Source organism: Sceloporus occidentalis, unplaced genomic scaffold (genome assembly GCF_023333645.1).
Source record: "Sceloporus occidentalis isolate IW3139 unplaced genomic scaffold, rSceOcc1.0.p SCAF_2, whole genome shotgun sequence".
NCBI lineage: Eukaryota > Metazoa > Chordata > Lepidosauria > Squamata > Phrynosomatidae > Sceloporus > Sceloporus occidentalis.
Window position 1 is genome coordinate 37,908,050 of NW_028316982.1, and position 20,980 is coordinate 37,929,029.

The 20,980-nt window shown below is 41.5% G+C and overlaps 1 protein-coding gene across 4 annotated transcripts in view; it reads left to right on the top strand.

The window, feature by feature from the left end:
- ATR (ATR checkpoint kinase) overlaps positions 1-20,980 on the top strand; it is an 82,161-nt gene that overhangs the window by 7,643 nt on the left and 53,538 nt on the right. For all 4 annotated transcript variants that reach the window (XM_089509110.1, XM_089509111.1, XM_089509112.1 and 1 more), the window contains 9 exons: positions 151-335; positions 3,211-3,399; positions 5,553-5,770; positions 6,520-6,672; positions 13,396-13,594; positions 15,816-16,072; positions 17,247-17,437; positions 17,537-17,637; positions 17,893-18,064. In XM_089509110.1, coding sequence (XP_089365236.1) covers positions 151-335; positions 3,211-3,399; positions 5,553-5,770; positions 6,520-6,672; positions 13,396-13,594; positions 15,816-16,072; positions 17,247-17,437; positions 17,537-17,637; positions 17,893-18,064 — 1,665 coding nt within the window. The remainder of the gene's footprint in view (positions 1-150; positions 336-3,210; positions 3,400-5,552; positions 5,771-6,519; positions 6,673-13,395; positions 13,595-15,815; positions 16,073-17,246; positions 17,438-17,536; positions 17,638-17,892; positions 18,065-20,980) is intronic.

Sequence of the window (20,980 nt, forward strand, 5' to 3'; positions counted from 1 at the left end):
GGGAAATAATTTATTAACTGATGTTTATATCTCTCTGTTCATATTGTTATATAAACTATTCTTTATAAAGTTGTGAGATCTTATATAAATGTATGTTTATGTATGATAAAGTTGTCCAGCACTACTAAGATGTATGTGTTTGTCTTTTAGTATCTGCAGGGTCCACTTTATGCTGCCTTGAAGACAGAAGCAGCAAATATCATTCAGGGGCTGCAGCGTAGTAATAATCCAGAGACTTCTGATACTGATGGGGGGAGCAGCAGTAGTGATGAAGTTCCAGAAAAACGGCTACGTTTGTCATTAAAGCAATCCAAAAAGTCCTCTATGCCAGCAGAGTATGATTTTTACTCTAAGCAGTTTCTATAGATAAAACTAATTATGGCTAAGTCAATGGTAGAACTGCTGTTTACTTGAAAGCCTTTTCAGAGTTTAAAGTGCCTGCTTTAACATGATTCTTATTTTTGTTTTTTAAATGTAAAATTATTTTTGCTGTACCCAGAGCATCCTTCTGTTTTTCCCTGTTCACTACAGCTGAATTATTTGGATTTCTAATACCTTAAATAACCCCAAAAGTAGCGTGGAGGATAACAGCTAGCCTTGCTATCCAAAATGTGTATATTGTTTGAATTCCAGTGGAACAACTTGCTGCTTGAGAACCAGTGTGCTGTAGTGGTTTGACCATTGGATTCTGACTCTGGAAACCAGAGTTCGAATCCCTGCTCGAACATGGAAACCAATCATGTCACACAGCCTCAGAAGAAGGGAAAGGCAAACCCCCTCTGAACATGTCTTGCCAAGAAACCCCCATGATAGGGTTGCCATAAGTTGGAAATCACTTGGAGGCACACAACAACAACAACAACAGCAAATTACTGCACTTTTGCAGTTTAAACTGTTCTGTAATGTGAGAATAATTAAACCATTCATTAATTTCTGGGGAGACAAAGTGGTTACCCCAAAACTCAAGACACAGGACAGTTTAACTTTATTGTTCAAATTAAATTTCTGTAGTGTAATAGCATCTTATTCCACTGCAGATTGTCAAAAAAAGGAGTTATTCAATCTGGCTATTTTCTGCAGATGAATTTCTATACACAGGCCAAGGGCCTATTTAGTTCTTGTGGAGCAAAACATCCTGATGGCGTATTCTGAGGGATCTCCGTTTTTATCTAATTCTATCTTGTATTATTATCTGTTGTTTTATATGTATTTTGTATAATGTACACCATTGGCAGCTTTCATTTTTATCGATTTTATGGTTTGTATGTACAGCACTGTGTAAATCTACAGCACTATAGAACTAAAGTTAAGCTGCTCTGATAGCCTTTAGGCAGGGTATAAATACCATAAATAATAAAAATAATAATATAAAATAATAAAATAAAGTATAATAATAATAACCGTCATCATCATTATTTATTATTATTAAACTTTATTTCTATAGCGCTGTAATTATACACAGCGCTGTACAAAGTCGGTAAAATTAGGAGTAAATAAAAGCCTGCCCAAGGTGTACATTCTAAGATAATAACAATTAAAAGAGGAATAGATAAAATTACCATATAGAAAGGAAAAAAAAAACAGATTAAAAACATCAAATATCAAACAAATCACATCACATCAAATATTGTCAGACAGCCAGATAACAATCACAAATTCCCTGAGAACGCTTCCCTAAACAATATGGTTTTCAGCTCAGCTTTAAAGCTGGTTAGGGAAGTGATGAGCCGTGCATGCAGAGGAAGAAGGTTCCAGGAATGAGGGGCAGCTAGAGAGAAGGGACGGATCCGGGACGGGGCAGAGAAGATCCTGGGTTGAGAGAGGAGATTTTGGCTACCAGAGCGGAGAGTGCGAGTAGGGATGTAGGGAGAGAGAAGATCAGTTAAATAAAGAGGGGCCAGCCCATGCAGGGCTTTAAAGGTGAGTAGCAAAAGTTTGTACCTGATGCGGAAAGGAAGAGGGAGCCAGTGAAGGGAAGACAACAGAGGGGAGACATGATCATAACGGCGAGCGAGTGAAATAATGCGTGCAGCTGAATGCTGAACAGAAATTAATGGGTGGAGGTGAGAGAGAGGAAGCCCTGCCAGGAGGAGGTTACAGTAGTCTAATCGTGAGACCACTAGGGCATGGACCAGTGTCTTTGCGGTAGAAGTTGAGAGATACGGACGGATTTTGGCGATATTATAGAGAAAAAATCTACAGACTTTGGCTGTAGTATGGATCTGTGGGATAAATGACAAAGAGGAGTCAAAGATGAAACCGAGACTGCGGGCTTCCTGGACCGGCTGGATCAAGATGTTATTGACGGAAATAGAAAAGGAATAGTGAAGGGTGGGCTTAGGAGGGAAAACAAGAAGCTCAGTCTTGGACATATTGAGCTTCAGACGCCGATGGTGCATCCAGTGGGAGACAGCTGTTAAACAGGATGACACTTGCTGCTCTAGCTCTGGTGAAAGATTAGGGGTGGAAAGGTACAGCTGGGTATCATCGGCGTAAAGATGGTAAGAGAAACCAAAAGAACTGATAAGTTTGCCAAGGGAGAGTGTGTATAAAGAGAACAGAAGGGGACCCAAAACAGCCCTGAGGAACTCCAACATCATCATCTCTGCACCCTCTCCTGTCATTAGATAATGAATGTGGGAAAGGTGTAGAATGTGATGGAAATGGCAACAAGAACAGGAGGAAAAAGATGCAAAGGTGCATCATGTTGTGATAGACAACAGCAGTGAAAGAATGAAGTAATGCTGGAGAATGCAGCAGCAATGACTGGAAGCAGAAGAAGCCACATCTTCTCTCCCACAGACAAAACCTTTGGCTCCAAAGAGTCCTTGGAACCAAAATGCTATGAAAGGATTGCTTGGAAAATTTCCTGTGCACAGGTGGTTTTCCAAACCACTAGTATGTAGTGTTTTGGCCCAAGGATTTTCTCAGAGCCAAGTGCTGAAGAAATAGCTGGCTCTGAGTCAACCTTTATAAGGTGGTGTCCTCCTCCCAATGCCACTAACGCTTTTCCTCCAGCATAAGGAGAACTTGGTTACCTCTTACCACGAGCACCTACATTCTTATACTGCTTGTGAGCAGTTTGTGAACAGTTTACTTTTTACTGTTATAGGATCTTGTCCTGTTTATATTGCAGCTTTAATTTTTTTTGAAAAGTTTTTAAAAGTTTTAATGTTTTTTAAAGTTCAAACATGATATGTCAATTTTTAGGCGTAGTCCTGTGAATATGACAGTGAAGAGCATGTTGTGGAATTTGATTAGCAAGAGAGCAGAATCTCTTTTGCTGCTTATGGAACAAGACATTCTGCCACAGGAAGTTCTAGAAACCATAGAGGGAATTGCTTTGATATTCCAACTGGCTTCTCTGTGCTCAGTCCACTCAGCATCAGAATTGCACAGGTAAAATAATCCAAGTTTCCAATTTTATTTTACCTGAATGTATGAAAATGGATATTGTTATTGTTGTTGTTGTTTATTTATATAGCATCATCAATTTACTTGGCACATTATAGAGATTAATTAGTTAATTAGACATTTCCCTGCCCTCAGGCTTTCTTTAGTTAATATGCTACATGCCATTGTTACAGTTGCTGGGGTTTTAAAAGTAAAAGAACAAGTAGATTACTGCACTACACTCTTATAGTGCTGCTATTCCATTTTTACTGCTCTGGCTGCCTCCTGTTGCATTCTGGGATTTGTAGTTCAGTGAGGCCTAAGAGCTATCTGGCTAAGAATTCTAAATGCCCCTCCCTAAACTGCAAATCCCAGAATGCAACAAGAGTGTAGTAGAATAACAGTACCATAAGGGTGTAGTGCAGTAATCTGCCAAGTTAGGATGGCAAATGGTTCATCAAGTAGGGTTTCTATAAAAATACTTGAACGGCTCATTGCTGTGCCAGTATTTAAGTTAGCAAATAAAACATTTTTGGTGATGGAGCTTCCTCCTTTTTTGTTAATATCCAGATCTTGAACTAGGAATGATGTATTGGATAAATAATTGGTGAAGGGGTTTTGAAGATATTTGTACATGGTTGTTGAGCTGCACAATAAACTTGGTTCTCTCATGGTTGTTTGTTGAACTAAGAAGTGGTCAGTCTCAATTTAACATGTGAAAAAACATGGTTGTACTGAATTTATATGTACCATCTGATTATGCCATTTCAGTGACTACGTGATATCTAGTTTTTTGTGGGTTTTTTGGGCTATGTGGCCATGTTCCAGAAAAATTTCTTCCTGACATTTCACCAGCATCTGTGGCTGGCATCTTCAGAGAATGCTTTGCTTGGAAAAACTGGGTGTATATATACTGTGTGAGCCTGGGAATGCAGGAGTGATTTACATGTGTATGACTGTATTCCTGAACCATCTGAACAACATCCACCCCAACATCCAATTCACTATGGAAAAAGAAAAGGAAGGAACACTGCTATTTTTGGATGTCCTAGTCATCTGCAAACCGAACCTACGTTTGGGTCACACAGTATACCAAAAATCCACACATACAGACCGATACCTGCACAAAACTCCAACCATCACCCAGGACAAAAAAGAAGCACAATCAAAACTGGTAGACACATCTGCGAACCCCACTTCTTGGAAGATGAACTGAAGCATCTGGACCAGGCTCTACAGGCCAATGGTTATTCCAGCTCAGACATCAGAAGGGCTGCCAGACCCAGGAAAACCCAGAGGAGTGGACAAGCAGCCACGCAAAGGGAAGGTATTTTTACCATACATCAAAGGAGTCACAGACAGAATAGGCAAAGTGGTGAGGAAGCACAACCTTCAAATGGTTTACAAACCGATGAAGAAAATCCAGCAAATGCTTCGCTTAGCCATGGACCAGAGAGACCCTCTCACATCTGCAGGAGTTTACTGCATATCATGCAGCTGCAGACAAGTCTACATAGGGACCCAAATGCAGTGTGCAAACAAGAATCAAGGAACATGAGAGACACTGCAGACTGGGCCAGCCAGAAAAATCAGCAGTAGCAAAACATGCCACTAACCATCCTGGGCATAAAATACTGTTTGAAAACACTGAAGTTCTGGACCATGCCAACCACTACCATGTCAGGATGCACAGGGAAGCCATTGAAATCCAGAAACACCTGGACAATTTCAACTGGAAAGAAGAAACCCTTAAAGTGAACAAAATTTGGCTACCAGTCCTCAGGAATAGCAAAATTAGGACTCAGCAAATGCAAATGGGAAACCATTCAGAGTCAGGGGCTTTCCCAGCAGATAATGATCACCAATTAGCAGACATTAATCCTCTTTTGCATTAGCCTCCCAGCCTGAGGCCAGCCATCAGCACAGAACAATACACATGCAAATCACTTCTACATTCCCAGACTCACACAGTATATATGCACCCAATTTTTCCAGGCAAAGCATTCTCTGAAGATGCCAGCCACAGATGCTGGTGAAACGTCAGGAAGAAACTTTCTGGAACATGGCCACATAGCTCGAAAAACCCACAAAAAACTATGGTTGCCGGCCATGAAAGCCTTTGACTTTATGTGATATCTTGTTTTGTTTTTTCTTAACAGCATAGGACATCAAGTTGCTCACAGCCACAAACAAAATAATACTGTTTGTCCTTCAGCAACAGGACAACATGTCTGGTTAATCTGGATTTCTTCAGAAGTTCTCATGAGAGGATTGAAAGTTTGTTGGAAGCTTTTAGATCCTGCTTCAGGCATAATTGATGTTGAACCAGTAATTCAAAGAGTAGTGAAAATAATTGATGCCTTACTCTATATGCAAGGTGAGATATTGTTAAAAAACCAGTAATTAGGCCTGTCCTGTTTCAGTCTTGTTGTAAACTACACTGGCTCCCATGTCAGGAGGAAGGCAGGAAATAAATAAATAATGAAATAGTTCACACATGCACTTTAAAATACTGTGAGTTTGCTAACATTTAATAAAAAGTGCATTCACATCAGGCTTTCCTAGTGCATCATACTTTAGCAGTTCATGGTAATGTATGATTATAGCACCTTATATTTAACTGGGCTTCTGGGGTTCTTCCAGACAGTGGTTGTGTTTTGTAATAGCCCTGATTCATTCCCAGAATTTTACAGAAAGTCCAAATGTTACCATTTTCAGTTTATAAACCACTCATGTTTCCCTTGTCCATATCTGGACCTTTTGTTATTGTTATTGTTGTTACAAATACTTAAGAAGGAAAAGCAGAATAGCTACACAAGATCTTTTGATTGCTAACTTGAGGAATCCTTCCTCCAGAAACACTCTTGATTAATCCAAATTCAGCACTGTCTATTGCTGATCAATAGCTAGTGTCTAAGTGTTCCTCATCCTTGTTGCCTGGAATCCTTTAAACTCTGTGTGCCAGAGATTATTACTTCTGACATGATGAGCCTTTGGTCCATCACTGAACTGTTACCTTTTGCTCATTTTAAATGACTTGGTGCTGCTCTTTTGTCAACAAACTGTATACTGAGTTTTTAAAGTATTTGAATTAAATTTTTGCATATGTGTATTTTTCTTATAAAGTAAACATCCAGTTCAAAGAGGAGATGATTGAAAACCTCTTTGGATTACTGTCTTTGCCATGGGTTTTGAGCCTTTCTGATGATCCTTCATTCAAGCTGCCTGCACTTAATTTGGACCTTCTGACTTTGAGCCAACATTGTAAAAGCTATTTTTGTAAGTAACCTACTGAATTTGATTTGATTGAAACTTGGACTATATTCAGCTCACTTTTCAGCCTGCAAGTTATCAGAGTCCCCCCTCCCTCCCATCAACATTAAAATAAAAGCATTTTTTAAAAAAACAGTAACATTCAAAATATGCTAATGGTAAGATAAAATATAATACAGTGTTATACCTCTTAACAGGTCTTCATCTGGCACTAAGAGATGTTAAAGTTCATGCCAGGTTCTTAATATTTATGCCATGGACACTAAAGTCCATCCAAGGAAAGAATTCTAGTATTAGAGTGTGATAAGGCAGAAGACCGTGTCTTAAGCAATGTAAAAGTTAACTGTTTCCCAGCAGAGAGGGTCCTGTCCTCCTGTAATCTGGGTTTAGCTCCTCCTATTTGCTCCTGTAGGCAGGGACAATAAACAAAAGACCGGCCCCTATATAGGGAGGAGCTAGCCCCCCTGAGCCTCAGTCTTGTTCCTACCTAAGCTCCTAGCAGGAAGTTCTCTTCAAGCCAGCGAAGTTTTTCCTTTCCTCGAAAGCGGTTTGAGATTTCCTTGGCCTTTCCTTCTTCTCCTCTCTCCTGCCTTTCCCCCCTTCCTTGGTGGTGGCTATGGCAGAGGACCCTGAGAGCATGGGTGAAGGGCCATCCTTAACCCAGGCTTCCCTAGCTCAGGGTCTGCCAGCTCAACAGAGGGAGCTGGCTTCAGAGGGAGACCCATTGGGAGGTGTCTGCTGTTGCTTTGCAGCTTCTTTACTACAGCCTTGGAAGCATGAAGAAGACTTAAAATGGCAAGGGCTCCCAGGATTGGAGATAGGTCTTGGCTTTGCCAATGACTCTCCCTCTCCTCCAAAGCTGCCCCCTTTCATGGTGGGAGCACAGGAGATCTCTGCAAACAGCATTGCAGCACATGGGAGCCGTGGGAAGAGATGGTGAGGGGTTTCCCCTCCATGTCTCTGTTTCTCCACATCACCTCTGCCCAGCCTGTTTAAGGCCAGGGATCAGTGAGGAAACTGGCCAGAAGTCATGGAAACTTCCCTCCTCAGCATCTCTGCCCAGCCAGAGTTCAGAGGACAGGCCAGCCAAAAGCCATGGCAAAGGATTTCTCTGCATCACCTCTGCCCAGCGTGAAATGGCCAAAGTCAGAGAGGCAAGCCAGCCAGAAGTCACAGGAGAACGGTGAGTACCAGGGGCCCTCTCTCTCTAGCCACCAAAGAACCTTTGCCAGATCTAATGCCCTCGCTCAGGCCTCTGCCATGGCCATTGCAGGCACTATGCCTAGCATAAGGTTTGGGACTCTGCCAGGAGGGCAGATGGGGGCATTAACCCTTGGTCTCCCCCTTCCTTCCCATCTCTGGCCCCAATGGCACCCAAGACCCTAACAGGTGTGGGGGATCCTTTTGCAGACTGGGAAACACATGGTGGTGTTGCCAGGGCTCCTACACATTCCTTTTGAATTCTTATAATGAGATGGTGTGTAAGGAGGCAGAGGATTCCTCCTCTGTGTTGCACAGACACATGGCTGTAAAGGAAGCTGGACTTGGCCCAGCAGGAGCTGAAGCTTCCAACTCTAAAATGGTCTTTTTTGGCTGCCACAGAGCATCCCCCCCCCCCCAAAAAAAAGCACAAAATGGCTTCATGTCCACCCCAGAGAGAGCATGGCCTCTGCCACCCACTTCTAAACAGAGGCTGGAGGGCCATCTATCGGGAATGCTTTGATTGATAATTCCTGCATGGCAGAATGGGGTTGGACTGGATGGCCCTTGGGATCTCTTCCAACCCAGGGATTCTTTGAGAGGCCACATGGATACAAATCCTCCTGTGTTCCCTCCCCAAAAATTACAACAACAAAAAGGGGTAAACCATTTGTGGATATCATGGGTGGAGAGTTCCCTTCACCCCCAATTGTGTTTGGCTGCCCCAAACCATGGCACTCTTGAGAGAAAAGCTTGAGCGCTTGGCCTCTCCTTTCCATCAGAGATTATCCTTTCTCAGGACACAGACTTACCTCAGGTAAATGTAGAGCCATGTCCCACAGCAGTCCCTCTGCCCTTCCCAGCTACCTATGCAAGTGGGAGGGAGTTGAGGACCAAGCTAGCTTCTATCATGCAGCCAGGTTACTATAAAGCCTGCCTGAAATTAAAAGGGCTAAGCTGTAAACCCCAGCTTGACGTTGGGGCTGTTTTAAACATAAATAAAACAAAATTCCCTGTGAGTATCAGGGCTACACCACAGGCCATATGCAGCTATCTACCCATGATTAGCAATGGTCTTCAGTCACTGCTAACTTAAGAGCAGTTTCCTCAGTGCTTGGAATAAGCCACTGCCCAGGCAGCCTCCCTTGATGGGGCAAATAAAGGAGGGGAGAGCCCCCACATCAACAGGGCTGTGGGCTCAGATTTACAAGAGATACTGGTTAACCCTTCTGGTGTTCATTTTATTAATGTTAGCACATGAGGTTTGAGTTGTGCTGTTTCTGCTCACCCCCCTCTCCTTTTTCCAGGCCAGAGAAGATGCCTGGAAACTAATTCTTCAAGGGAGGGGCTAGCCATAAAAGCCACATGATGACTTTTCTTGCCTCCTCATGGGCCTCCATCACTGTCTCCATTAGGTCCAGAGCCTTTTTTGCCTTAGGTGGAACAGCCAAAGACATAGGATGAGCACATGGTTCTACCTCCTTTGTGCAAACTGTTATCAGCCATAGCACTTCTCATTAAGAGCATAAGCTTTAACAATACAGATTCATTTAAATGCTAATAAACAGGGTGTCTCAAGCAAGGAGAAGGTCTCTGGTCACTCAGCAGACCTCTAATGCTTACATGCATTGAGGATCTTTGGTAAAAACATCTCATATGAGGTGATAGATATATTGGATTAAGGTGACCAACCAAACTCCATTTTAGTGGCAAAAGGATTATGTTCCTGTTATAAAACACAGTGAACCTCAGTCAGCTAGCCTCAAAAGATGTGGCTCCCCTTGCCTTCCCTTCTTTCTTGGAGAGATGTCTGTTAAAGGGAAGAAACTAAAACAACAACAACAACAACAATACAGTTTCTTCCATGAGATGGTTCTCACTAATACAGGGGGTTAAGAAAAATTCTTATCAAAAACAAACAGACAGACTCCTCTCCATTGGGGGGGGGGGGGGGGAACTACCCCTTCCTCCATGAGTGTTTTAAAACAATATAATCAGGTTTCTCTACTAAGGGGTTGCCTCTAATCCCATTCAGACATCTTACAGAGCCCTGAGGGGTCTGCCACAAAAATCACAATTACCTCTTACCTTGGCTAGATAGTTTACATTTTAAGTAAGAATGCCTGCTGATGGGCTTGCCATTCAACTGCTGCCTGGCTTGGAAAGCCTATTGTAACAGGATCTATCATCCATATGATGAATTGGGCTCAAGGCCATGAAGGTTCATGCTGCTAATCTCTTTTCTTTAGTGGTCTCAGGGTGCTACAAGATTCCTTTGCATATTGTTGGGCATGCTTTGATTGTGATTTCCTGCATGGCAGGGGGTTGGACTTGATGGCCCTTGTGGTCTCATCCAACTCCATGATTCTATGATTTTATAAGGTTAGCTGCTGTGTGGGTGAGTGTCTTATCCCTGATTGGGTTTTCATGGCATAGTCTGGTCCAAACAACACCATTGTTTACTACCTTTTGGGGCTGGAAAAACGGACTTCCTAGTGCCTATGCCTTGTTTTCTGCTAGCAAAAATGCTCAGATTTAATATACCATACAGCTCCATATAGAGACTTACACCAGCCACCTATATGCCCACAGCTTATTTATATATATATATATATATATATATATATTCCAAAAAACAAACAAAACAAAAATACAACACAGCAAACTATGATTTTACTATTTTCTATAGGAGACTCCGTTTTACTATGCGATTATATTTTATGTGCCTTGAGCTTCCATGGATTTGGTATCCATGCAAAGTCCTAAATCCAACTCCATATCGAGGACCCACTATACTATTTTAAATTTAGGTTTGTGTTCCTTTGACAGATCCCTTTTGTGGAGAAAATTCTTTCCTCGAAATTAGATACCAGAGGGCTATCCTTGCCAAGCCCCCTGTTCCCATTTCATGACTCCTTAATCAGCAGTTCATTCAGCCGGGAGACCCCTCAGCCTTCATACAGGTTGATGACAGTCTGCTACGTGGAGTTGGGGTGATTTTTGAAGTCTCTAGAAAAGTTCATCCTCAAAAGAAATCAGACTTAATTCTGACCACATGCCCTGTTAACACAGAGTGCATCTATGCTTCTGCATAGACTCACCAATGTCTGCGAGATAAAGGTTAATCCAGTGTCTTCTTTGCCTAACCATGGGATTAGTCTTATTTTACACAGGTTCACAGATGTTCCAGTAAAGAACTGCACATTGTTTTGAAATTTTAATTGGAGGTCAGACATTAACATTCCTTTTTCAGAGTGGTAAGTCTTAATTACTACAAATGAAATCACCTTAATATCACCTTCATTGCTATAACCAGTTGACAAGGTGATCAGTGATAGGCTAGAAGCTGCCATAGGTCCAGATTAGATCAGGTTCTATTCTGATTGATCACATCATCCACCATAATCCACCTTTTAGACATGTTCTCATCAACTGCTTCAGGTTTTCAGTGGCTGACCTGCTATAGTCCATCCAAGATGGCATTAAAAAAGAGACTAAGACCCAACATGGTTATAAGGCAGGTGTCTGCCATCACGTCGTTTCTGCTCCATACGAGAGCAGCTAGAATGGCAGCCATCCTCACATTAAGAGGCTGTTGAGGGGAGTTTCCAACAGGGCCTGCCCACCAGACGTCGTTTTCCATCTTGGGATGTGAACACGGTCTTAAAGGCTCTGATGGTTGGGCTGAGTAAGTCCCTTCGGGAGGCCTTCCTCAAACACCTCTCCCTCAAGGTCATCTTCCTCAGGGCCATTACCTCCGCCAGATGGGTGTCAGAGCTGGGGCCCTGTCGGTACATAAAGACTTGTCTATTTTTAGGCCAGACTCAGTGTGCCTTCGTCCAGACCCTACCTTCATGCCTAGGGTCAACTCAGCCTTTCAGGTGTCACAGGACATTCTCCTGCCTTCATTCTGCCCCGATCCTAAGAAGGACTTGGGAAAGACCTGGCACACACTGGATGTGTGCAGAGCCCTCAAAATCTACATCAAGAGGACTTCAACCTTAAGGTCATCTGAGATGTTCTTTTCCTTTCGCCTGGGCTCTTTGGGGTTCAAGGTACCAGTCTCGACTCTGACTTGGTGAATCAGGTCTTGTATTCAAAAGAGCTACTGAACTCTTGATTTCACTCCACCCGAGGGGTTGATGGTGCACTCAACCAGGAGTGCATCTACCTCTGCGGCCTTGACCACTAGCGCCTCCCTGTCGGATATTTGCAGGGTGGCCACATGGAAGTCACCTTCGACCTTCATAAGACATTACAAACTGGACGTGTCTCAGTCCGCTGAGGCGTCGTTTGAAAGGAGGTTCCTCCAACAGATTGTGTCAGGGGCCACGGTCTCCTAGCAGCACCTCCCTCCCAGTTCGAGAGGGCTTTTGTAAATCCCAGATTACAGGAGGACAGGACCCTCTCTGCTGGGAAAAGGAACGTTGGGTACTTACCGTGACACGTTCATTTCCTGCAGAGAAGGGTCCTGGCATCCTGCCCACCCGGGTGCTGCCTGCGGCCTCCGACCCTGCCTGCCTGTTGGTGGACCTGCCTTGTTCTTCTTCTTGTTGCTGGATTGGTTTTTCTGAGTTCTTGTTTGTTCTTGGACTAGTTTTTTTCTAAGGTGTTCTAGTTAACCCTTAGCTGATGTTACTAAAGTTCAGTTCCTTGATTACCTTACTAGTCGCTTGGCTTGTTATTGACTGAGGCTCAGGGGGGCTAGCTCCTCCCTATATAGGGGCCGGTCTTTTGTTTATTGTCCCTGCGTACAGGAGCAAATAGGAGGAGCTAAACCCAGATTACAGGATGCCAGGACCCTTCTCTGCAGGAAATGAACGTGTCACGGTAAGTACCCAACGTTCCTTTTTACTACAACTGTCAGAATCCTCTAGCTAGCATAGCCACTGCCCATATTGGATAAACAATTCTGGGAGTTATTGTCTAAAAAGTTAACTTGTTTGGATCACCTCCTGCTTTAGTTTTAAAGGTGGAGGACTTGAAGAGAGCACATAGGAGGATGTATTTATTGACCTGATAAGTTTATGCAGAAGAACAGAGGGGCTTACTGAGAGTAAATGTTAGACCCTCCACTTGAATTTGCCTCAAAATTTGCTGGAGCCTATAGCAGTGTGACCTTTTTCAATCTCCCAGTTCCAGTACATTTTCTTGCCATTGTATTTTTGATCAGCTGAATCTTCCAAATGCTCTTCAAAGGCAGTCCCATGTCCAACACATTGCAGTTATTTAAACATGATGTTGCCAGAGCATGGAAATTTGTGGCGACTTATACAACTGTTTTCCTCCATTGAAAAACATATATTTGTCAATGTGAATTTTAAAGCCCTTGAACTACACACACTGGCATAGGATATTTGGCAAGCATAGCTGTTTAGTTAAAATTAAGGTTTTATTCTGTAAATACGGTAGCAGGACACTTAGTGTTGCTGTTAATGCTCTTACATTAAGGTATGGGACATATTTGTGGGAGTCACTGAAGAAGAATAAACCATTAACCTTGTAGTGCTTTTGTATCTTTCCCTTTAGCACCCGAGACTCAATCAAATTGTCTGTTTCTTCTTTCATTGATACCAAAGAGATTATATTTGAAGTGGAGAAATTTTATTTATCAGCATTCTCTGCAAAATCCCCATGAAGTTATCAGAGCTAACTGTGTTAAAGGATTTCCTATTCTGCTCCACGAATCAGGGGTAAAATCCCGCTCCACATTGCTGGCACCTCTCTTGTATGTAGTACTTGATATTTCTAAACAAATTTTGTGTAAAGCAGTGACTTATCAACTAATAAATGTCATAAAATTTAAAAAATAGCTATGTAGTGGATGCTGTTGAGATATTTTTAGCTGGTAAATGTGGGGGTGGTATGAATCCCATATATTCTCTCCCCAAAAATACTTCAGTATAGCTTTTTCCCTATGTGTTTCTAATTCAGAGGTGCATGGGAGCAACCTATTGGCTCTTACCTTTCTGTTAGGCATAGTGAGGTATCTGGGTGCAGTACACACTAAAATGTGCATTAAAAATCTTGTATGTTGCTTTGCCAGACTTGCAACATACCCTCAGTCAGGGTATCTGGTCTCTCCTCCACAACTTCCCTCATGCGGGATTATTTGCCATGTTTTACCGGAGAGATAGGGTCCCTTTATTTACCAATTTGTTACAGTATCTTGAGAAGGAGAGGGAAGATGTTAAATATAATTTAATCTAGCATCTGTGCTTACTTTGGATTGCATGGGGGAGTTTGCTAGTGATTTGAAAAATGGACGAGGAATGTTCTGGTTCAAGTGTGAAGAATAATATAAAATGCAGGATGCATGCTTAATATGAATGCATTAAGGAGATGTTTAAACATGTGATAAGGCACAGATTAATTGTACAGTGCGCCCGCGTCATACACAGCTTTCAGCATATGCTGAAAAATGTGTGCGGGGCGGTGCATCCCATTCGGATGAATGGTGCACGTGCGCCACCGCACCGCCGCATGCACAAGCCCCATTCACTTGAATGGGGCTTGAGCATGCACGTTATTTGGCTTACGCAGGGGGGGGGGGGGGTCCAGAACAGATCCCCCGTGTAAGCCAAGGGTGGACTGTAAATTTGAAAGTTGTACATGCTACCAAATGTTTGATTAATAAGACAGGATACACACACAGGCCAGCAATTTGAGGCCCAGGTACCACATGACGGAGTGAGCTTCTATCACTAGTCCCAGCTTCTGCCAACCTAGTAGTTTGAAAGCATGTAAAAGTGTAAGTAGATAAATAGGTACCACTTTGGTGGGAAGGTAACAGCATTCTGTACCATCATGCTGGCCACACGATTACAGAGTTGTCTTTGACAATGCTGATTCTTTAGCTTATTAATGGTGATGAGCACCACCCCCTACAATCAGTTACAACTAGGCAATCTTGTCAAGGCAAAACCTTTACTTTTTTTACTATGCACTACTGTTTCTATATTTATATAGACCCATAGAGTTGTAAAGTTGCAAGAGTCCCCAAGAGCTATTTAGTCACCATCCCACCTCTGTTCAAAAACCTCCAAACAAGGAGAGTACACTATTTTCCAAAATAACCCAGTCCATTATTGAGCAGCTGTTACTATTAGGATGTTCTTATAAGCTTAATTAGAATTGCCTTTCTGGGAATTTGAATCTGTTGGGTTTAGTCTTACTGTTTGGGGCCATAGGCCTCAAACAGATGGCCCAAAAGGGCTGCAGTTGAGCTGATTTGGGGACGGGGTGTGCACATGATACATGCCTCTGGATCACTCAGGCCGTGCCAGGGCTTCACTGGGGCCACCGAACATGGCCCAAAGCCAGCCACAAAAGGAGTGGTTTCTTACAGCTCCTTTTGTGGCCTGTTGAGGACCGTGGCAGTGTGCACCCTCAGGATTGCGGCATCTGGTCACCGTGGTCCCATGGTAGACCCGTGGCAGTTGGGTTGGGAGCAACCTCTGCTTCTCCTTTAACTCTGTCTGCTTGAGACAATAGAGAATAAGCTTGCTCTGTGTTCCACATAACTATCCTTTCAATATTTGAAGATTGCTATCATATACATCTTCTGCAGCCTGTTTCACTCTCCCTTCATAGGACTGAGTAAAAGCTGCAGTTAATCATAGCTGGGTGTTATGTATCAATCAGGAAATTAAGTAATGATTTCCAAACAAGCTAGGATTTAGAAACCAATTTAAAACTGTAGTTGCATATTTTAGCTTATTTGGAAGCATTACCCATCATTTTCACATTTGAACACAAAACTGCATCTTCCTGACTCATTGAAGGAAGGAGTGGTATAGAAGCAAAGGAGCTACATGCAGATGCACAAGGCTTCTTTTTCTCCTGGCTTAATAAGTCAGGATTTGATAGTCTGAAAACAGGTACTGCAGGGAAAGTGTTTACAATAAAGTGTAGAAAACGTGTCAGCCACTTAACTGTTTTTATTTCAGAGACAACATAAGTGATGAATCTCTGCTAGTCCAGAAAGCTTATGCTAGTATCATTGGAAAGATAGCTTGCTGTCTTTCTGGCAACTTGAATTTAAGACCTGCCTTAATTAAACCTGACATGCAGCCCAAAAGTTGTAGCATCCTCTGCAACAGACTTACCGTGACTTCTGGTGAGGAAATGTGTGCTGTGAAAGCTGACGTGTTTAAGCCATTTTTACATCTTCTTGAAAGCAACATAGCAAGTATAGTAAAACTTGGTAAGTTTTAAACATATATTGATGATTTTATTTTTCTTGCTCTGGGCTTCCAAGTTATTTCTCTTAATATTTTCTTGTTGAGGAACCACAAATGGGACTTACAACAAAGTGTTACATTACTGAGTATTCATGTTCAGTGTTCCAGCTTAGCTAGTCATGCTTTCTTTCAGGATATCCCTCCAATAGGTACTCACTCTTTTGTGGCCTCTGAGCATGCTCAGGAGTGTTTCTGCTTTATCAGAAAATATTAAATGGATTGATAATGTGTGGGCTATTGTCCTAGTAGACAAACTAGTCCAGAGATCTAGAGAATTGAACAGAACAGAACCATAAGACAGTTTTATGACATAAATGGTTCATTTTATGCAACTAGTACAGTTTTATGTTATTAGAGGCAAGACATAATTTTGTGCAGAGATTTTTTTTGATTGACAAAGGATAGATTTAATGAATTTCAACTTTGCAGTAACAGTAGCATCTTTAAGATACCAAAAAAAAGAAGAGTTTGTTACTCTAATGATGAGATTACTGTGACTTACCCTTTTTTTCTCTCTGATTGTTTTGGTTGCTATTTCTTACTTGCGGGGGGCAGGGATTTCAAAAACAGGGAAAAAAGAAGGAATTGTCAGAAAGTACTGACTAGCATTTGAGTCTTTAGGGCTCCTTCTATTCTTTTCCTAGAGTTATTGTGAGGAGAACCTATGGTGCTTCTGTGTATCTTATAGGTTGTTCTCTCAATAAAAGTTTTATTCTTCTCTCTGGCTTAGTGAAATTTAGCTGGGCAGCTAAATGTGCTGGATGTGGCCCATTGGATATCATTTGGCTGTACTTGAATTATATTGCAGCAGGAGGTACAATACAGCCCCACGTGTTACTAGACTTGGAAACCTACAGTGGCTGTTTAAAATAGTGCTTAAAAACATGTGGACAAATATAATGCTATGTTAACTTGCTAACTAGTCCTGAATTTGGCTTTTTTGTTTTGTTTTATTTTTGCCTTTTGATTTGGGTTTTTGGGGTTTTTGTAATTTGAGGGAGCCTGAAGTTTAAAAAATATATATTACTTCAGTTTTATAAATAGAGTGTTGCACTGTTTCATATAAATTTTGGCCATATGTTCCAACAGCATTGAATATATTGGTGTTGATCACGTGTCTGTTACTTTCTCTTCTAGTTTTAATAGAGAACATTCCCCTGTTTTTTAAACACCTGGACTTCAGAAAAGATGGAGCAAACATAAAAACTATTGTTGAGGCTTTCTTAAAGCTAATGGAAGATCCAGACAAAGATGTAAGAGTGGCCTTTAGTGGCCACATCAAGTACATATTGGCTTCTTCAGACTCTGAGGAAGGATTCATTAAAGAGGTGAACTACTTAAGTATCTTGAAATCTATTTTAAAAAAGAAGAGTGGCATTTTGGGACATGGGTACAATAATTTCATTTTTCTCGTTTGTTTGTTTCAGCTCCTTGTTTCCAGAATGAAAGAGGCTTATACAAATGCTAATATATCAAGAAATAATGAATTGAAGGATACATTGATTCTCACAACAGGGGATATTGGAAGGTACAGTTCTAGATATTGAAAGGTACAAAGATATGGAACTTTCTAGGTTATATAACTTTCAGCCTCAGGAGGTCTTCATGCAAAACTGTGAATTATGGAATAATATTCATTAAGAAGATAATGGAGCTGTATTTGCTGAATAGGCCAAATGGGGTTAAAGGGAGAAGGAAGATAGTTTCCTGTTCTGATTTTTAAAATTATCTTGTGAAATGTTACTAAATTCTGATAATGTCTGCTGGTGTTTTCCTTCCTAAGGGCAGCAAGAGGGGATTTGGTACCTTTCGCACTCTTGCACTTGCTGCATTGCTTATTATCCAAGTCGGCTACTGTTGCTGGAGCAGCATATACAGAAATCAGAGCTCTGGCTGCAGCCAAGTCTTTAAAGCTGCAAGTCTTTTTCAGTCAGTACAAGAAACCCATATGCCAGGTAAGAAGTAATGACAACATTGACTCTTGATTACTAGAGTGCTGTGATGCTCTGAAATCTTCTCTTTCATAATGTCTTCAGCAACTTAGACTGATATGTATTTAGATTTTTCTGGTAATAAAGGCCCAGTATCCTGCCTTCATTTACTTTATCAGATCTGCCACTCACCTGCCTGTACATCACCTTTCCCCATCACCTGGCTAGACAGAAGTCTTGAGCTACAGTATTCATTGTGTTTTGTGACTGGAAACATAAATGCAGGTGGTTTTCTTGGATTGTGTTGCTCAGGGAGGTCTTGTGTTATTTGTCTTTCACTGTATCCATTCTGCTTATTCTTCTGAACATTCTTGCAGTCTGAGTAGTGGTGGGTGATATGACAACATTTGGCAACTGTGGTTTCCATTGGCATGCTTGCCTGCTGCTTACCAGTGAATTAAACAAATTAAAATAAAGATCCTTAAGAATAAATGTTGGGTGGTGAATAGGGCAGTGTTTTCCAAAAGTGACTGTGAATAAAGCTGGTGCCATGCTGTCTGTAGATGATATCAAGTTGCTGTTTCATCTAGTGGAATAAAATTGTCCCTGGCTATAATCCTGATAAACTGTCCAAAACACACTGCAGAAATAATCCAATCTGAGACCGCTTTAACTTCCCTGGCTCAGTGCTAGGGAATCCTGGGAATTGTACTTTATTGTGATACCAAAGCTTTCTGACAGAGAAGGCTCAATGTCTCACAAAACTACAGTTCCCAGAATTCCTAGCACTGAGCCAAGACAGTTAAAGTGGTCTCAAAGTGGATTATTTTTTCAATGTGTTTTGGACCTGTTACCCATTTTATAAAGCCCTAAGTCCTTATAGTTGCTGGACCAAAAGTGTAAAAGCATTATTATAATGTTCTTAAGTCAAACAAAAGATAACCCTAAATTACTTTTGCTTTTGATCTTACTTTTTAGCTTAGATCATTAATTTGAGGATTTGTTTCCTAATTTTGATTGAATTTGGTATTTATTTCTTTGGGGTTTATTAGAATATCTCTCATCCATACAAGTTTAATATGAAAGGTTTGTTATGTGAAAACACTCACTACAATAACTGGCCTACGTTGAGTATTTCCTAAATATGAATTTGAATGCTGCATTCAGCAGTGACATAGTATCTGCCATTTTGTACAGATGATGATGCACTTAGAATGTGGACCAAGTTTAAGGTTTAGTTAAGTAAATAATAAAATTGGGACCCACTTGTTCGAGAAAAATGCCTTCTTATAAACTAAGTCAATCCATGAGGTATCCAGACAAGGCCTTCTTGTGGTTTGTTATCAGAACCAAAAGTAGCTTCAGATGAAAAAAAAACCGTTCTTAGACTGCAGGAAGGAGCCATCCACAATTGACACTTGGGTTATATTCCATTTTAGGCTAGGCCAACCTGAAATTGCCTGACACCAGTTAGAGCTTAACCTACACTCCTATTATTATTATTATTATTATTATTATTATAGTTTATTTCTATAGCGCTGTAGATTTACACAGCATGTACATACAAATAATAAAATCAATAAAAATGAAATCTGCCAATGGCGTACATTCTACAAAATACTTATAAAACAAAACATATAATACAAGATAGAATTAGATAAAATAAGCAGGCAACAATTAAAAATATAAATATCAAATATCTTAGGCTCCTTCCCTGTTTCCTGTCTTCACTTCAGCTTCATTCAACTGAGCTTAAAGCTGAAACATTCCAGTTTCAATTTTTCCTCACCTTCTCTGTCACTACATTCATTTTCCCTCCTCTTTTCTTTCTTTCCTATCTTGGGAGTGGGGGGATTCTTTTCATTATAATTTGCATACAATTTTTAAAAAAGTTTTTTGGTTCAGTTTTTTTAGCTCCTGTTTTGCTGCAGGAGAACTTTTCACCAGGAGTAGAGTGCATCCTTCTTCCCCTTTTCCACCCCTTATGGTTCCCATCCTTCTTCCCTTCCCTGTATGAACAGTGTATTCAAGGCCCCTTCATCTTTTATTGCATGCTTGTTCTGAGCTTGCCCCATAAGAAGGGATTATTCTAAGGCCAGCAATGATCCAAGGGCCATTTGGCCCTTCAAACCCCTCTTGGCCCAACCTGACCTCACAGCTTGTTGCTTAGAACCACTATAGTGCTTCCTTTCCCCCCTGGCATCCCACCAGGCCTCACCTTGGTGTCCACATCAGCTGATTCTTTTCAGAGCAAGCAGCATAATGCTGCTACAGTAGTATGCTTTAGCACTTACAGCAATAAAAATTAGCCAGACTTCCACAAGTTCCAAGGCAGCACGTGCAGTAGACCCATTGAGCGGTACCATCCAGTGAAACTGGATGATGTTTTGTTGATGGGTGATGTTTTGGAGAAATCACTGGGATCTGATTCAGGGAGGAAGGTAGAGCAAAGTGACTCTGAGACACACTGGTTAGGTCCTGATACATGTGGGCTCAACCATCACATGACCCTTCCAGGCTCCATCTTTTCCTATATGCTCCTCCAAGTAGCTATTTTGAAGCAGTATGTGTTTCCATCAGGCACGTTTTGATCACAGGCCACTCAAGTGTCACAGCAGCCTCTGTTCAAACTGAGTCTTTAATTCATTTCAGTTTATATCCCATGGGTAGCATGGGCAAATTTTTGTGAGACCTACTCTGGATCTTCTGCCATTATTGCTTTAATCTCCATCCAACTGGTTTCATTGCTACCAGCTCCCTAATAAACCAGAGGGCTTGCTTGTCTCCTTCTCATGAGAGGGGATGGTCAAGGGTTATTCTGTCTACTACCCTGCGTCTGGCATCAGGAAACAGCCTTGAAAGCCATCAAGAATCCATTCAGATCCATAGGCCTCCAGGGACATCTTAATTGGTGCCTTTTGACTTGCATTCCATTATTTT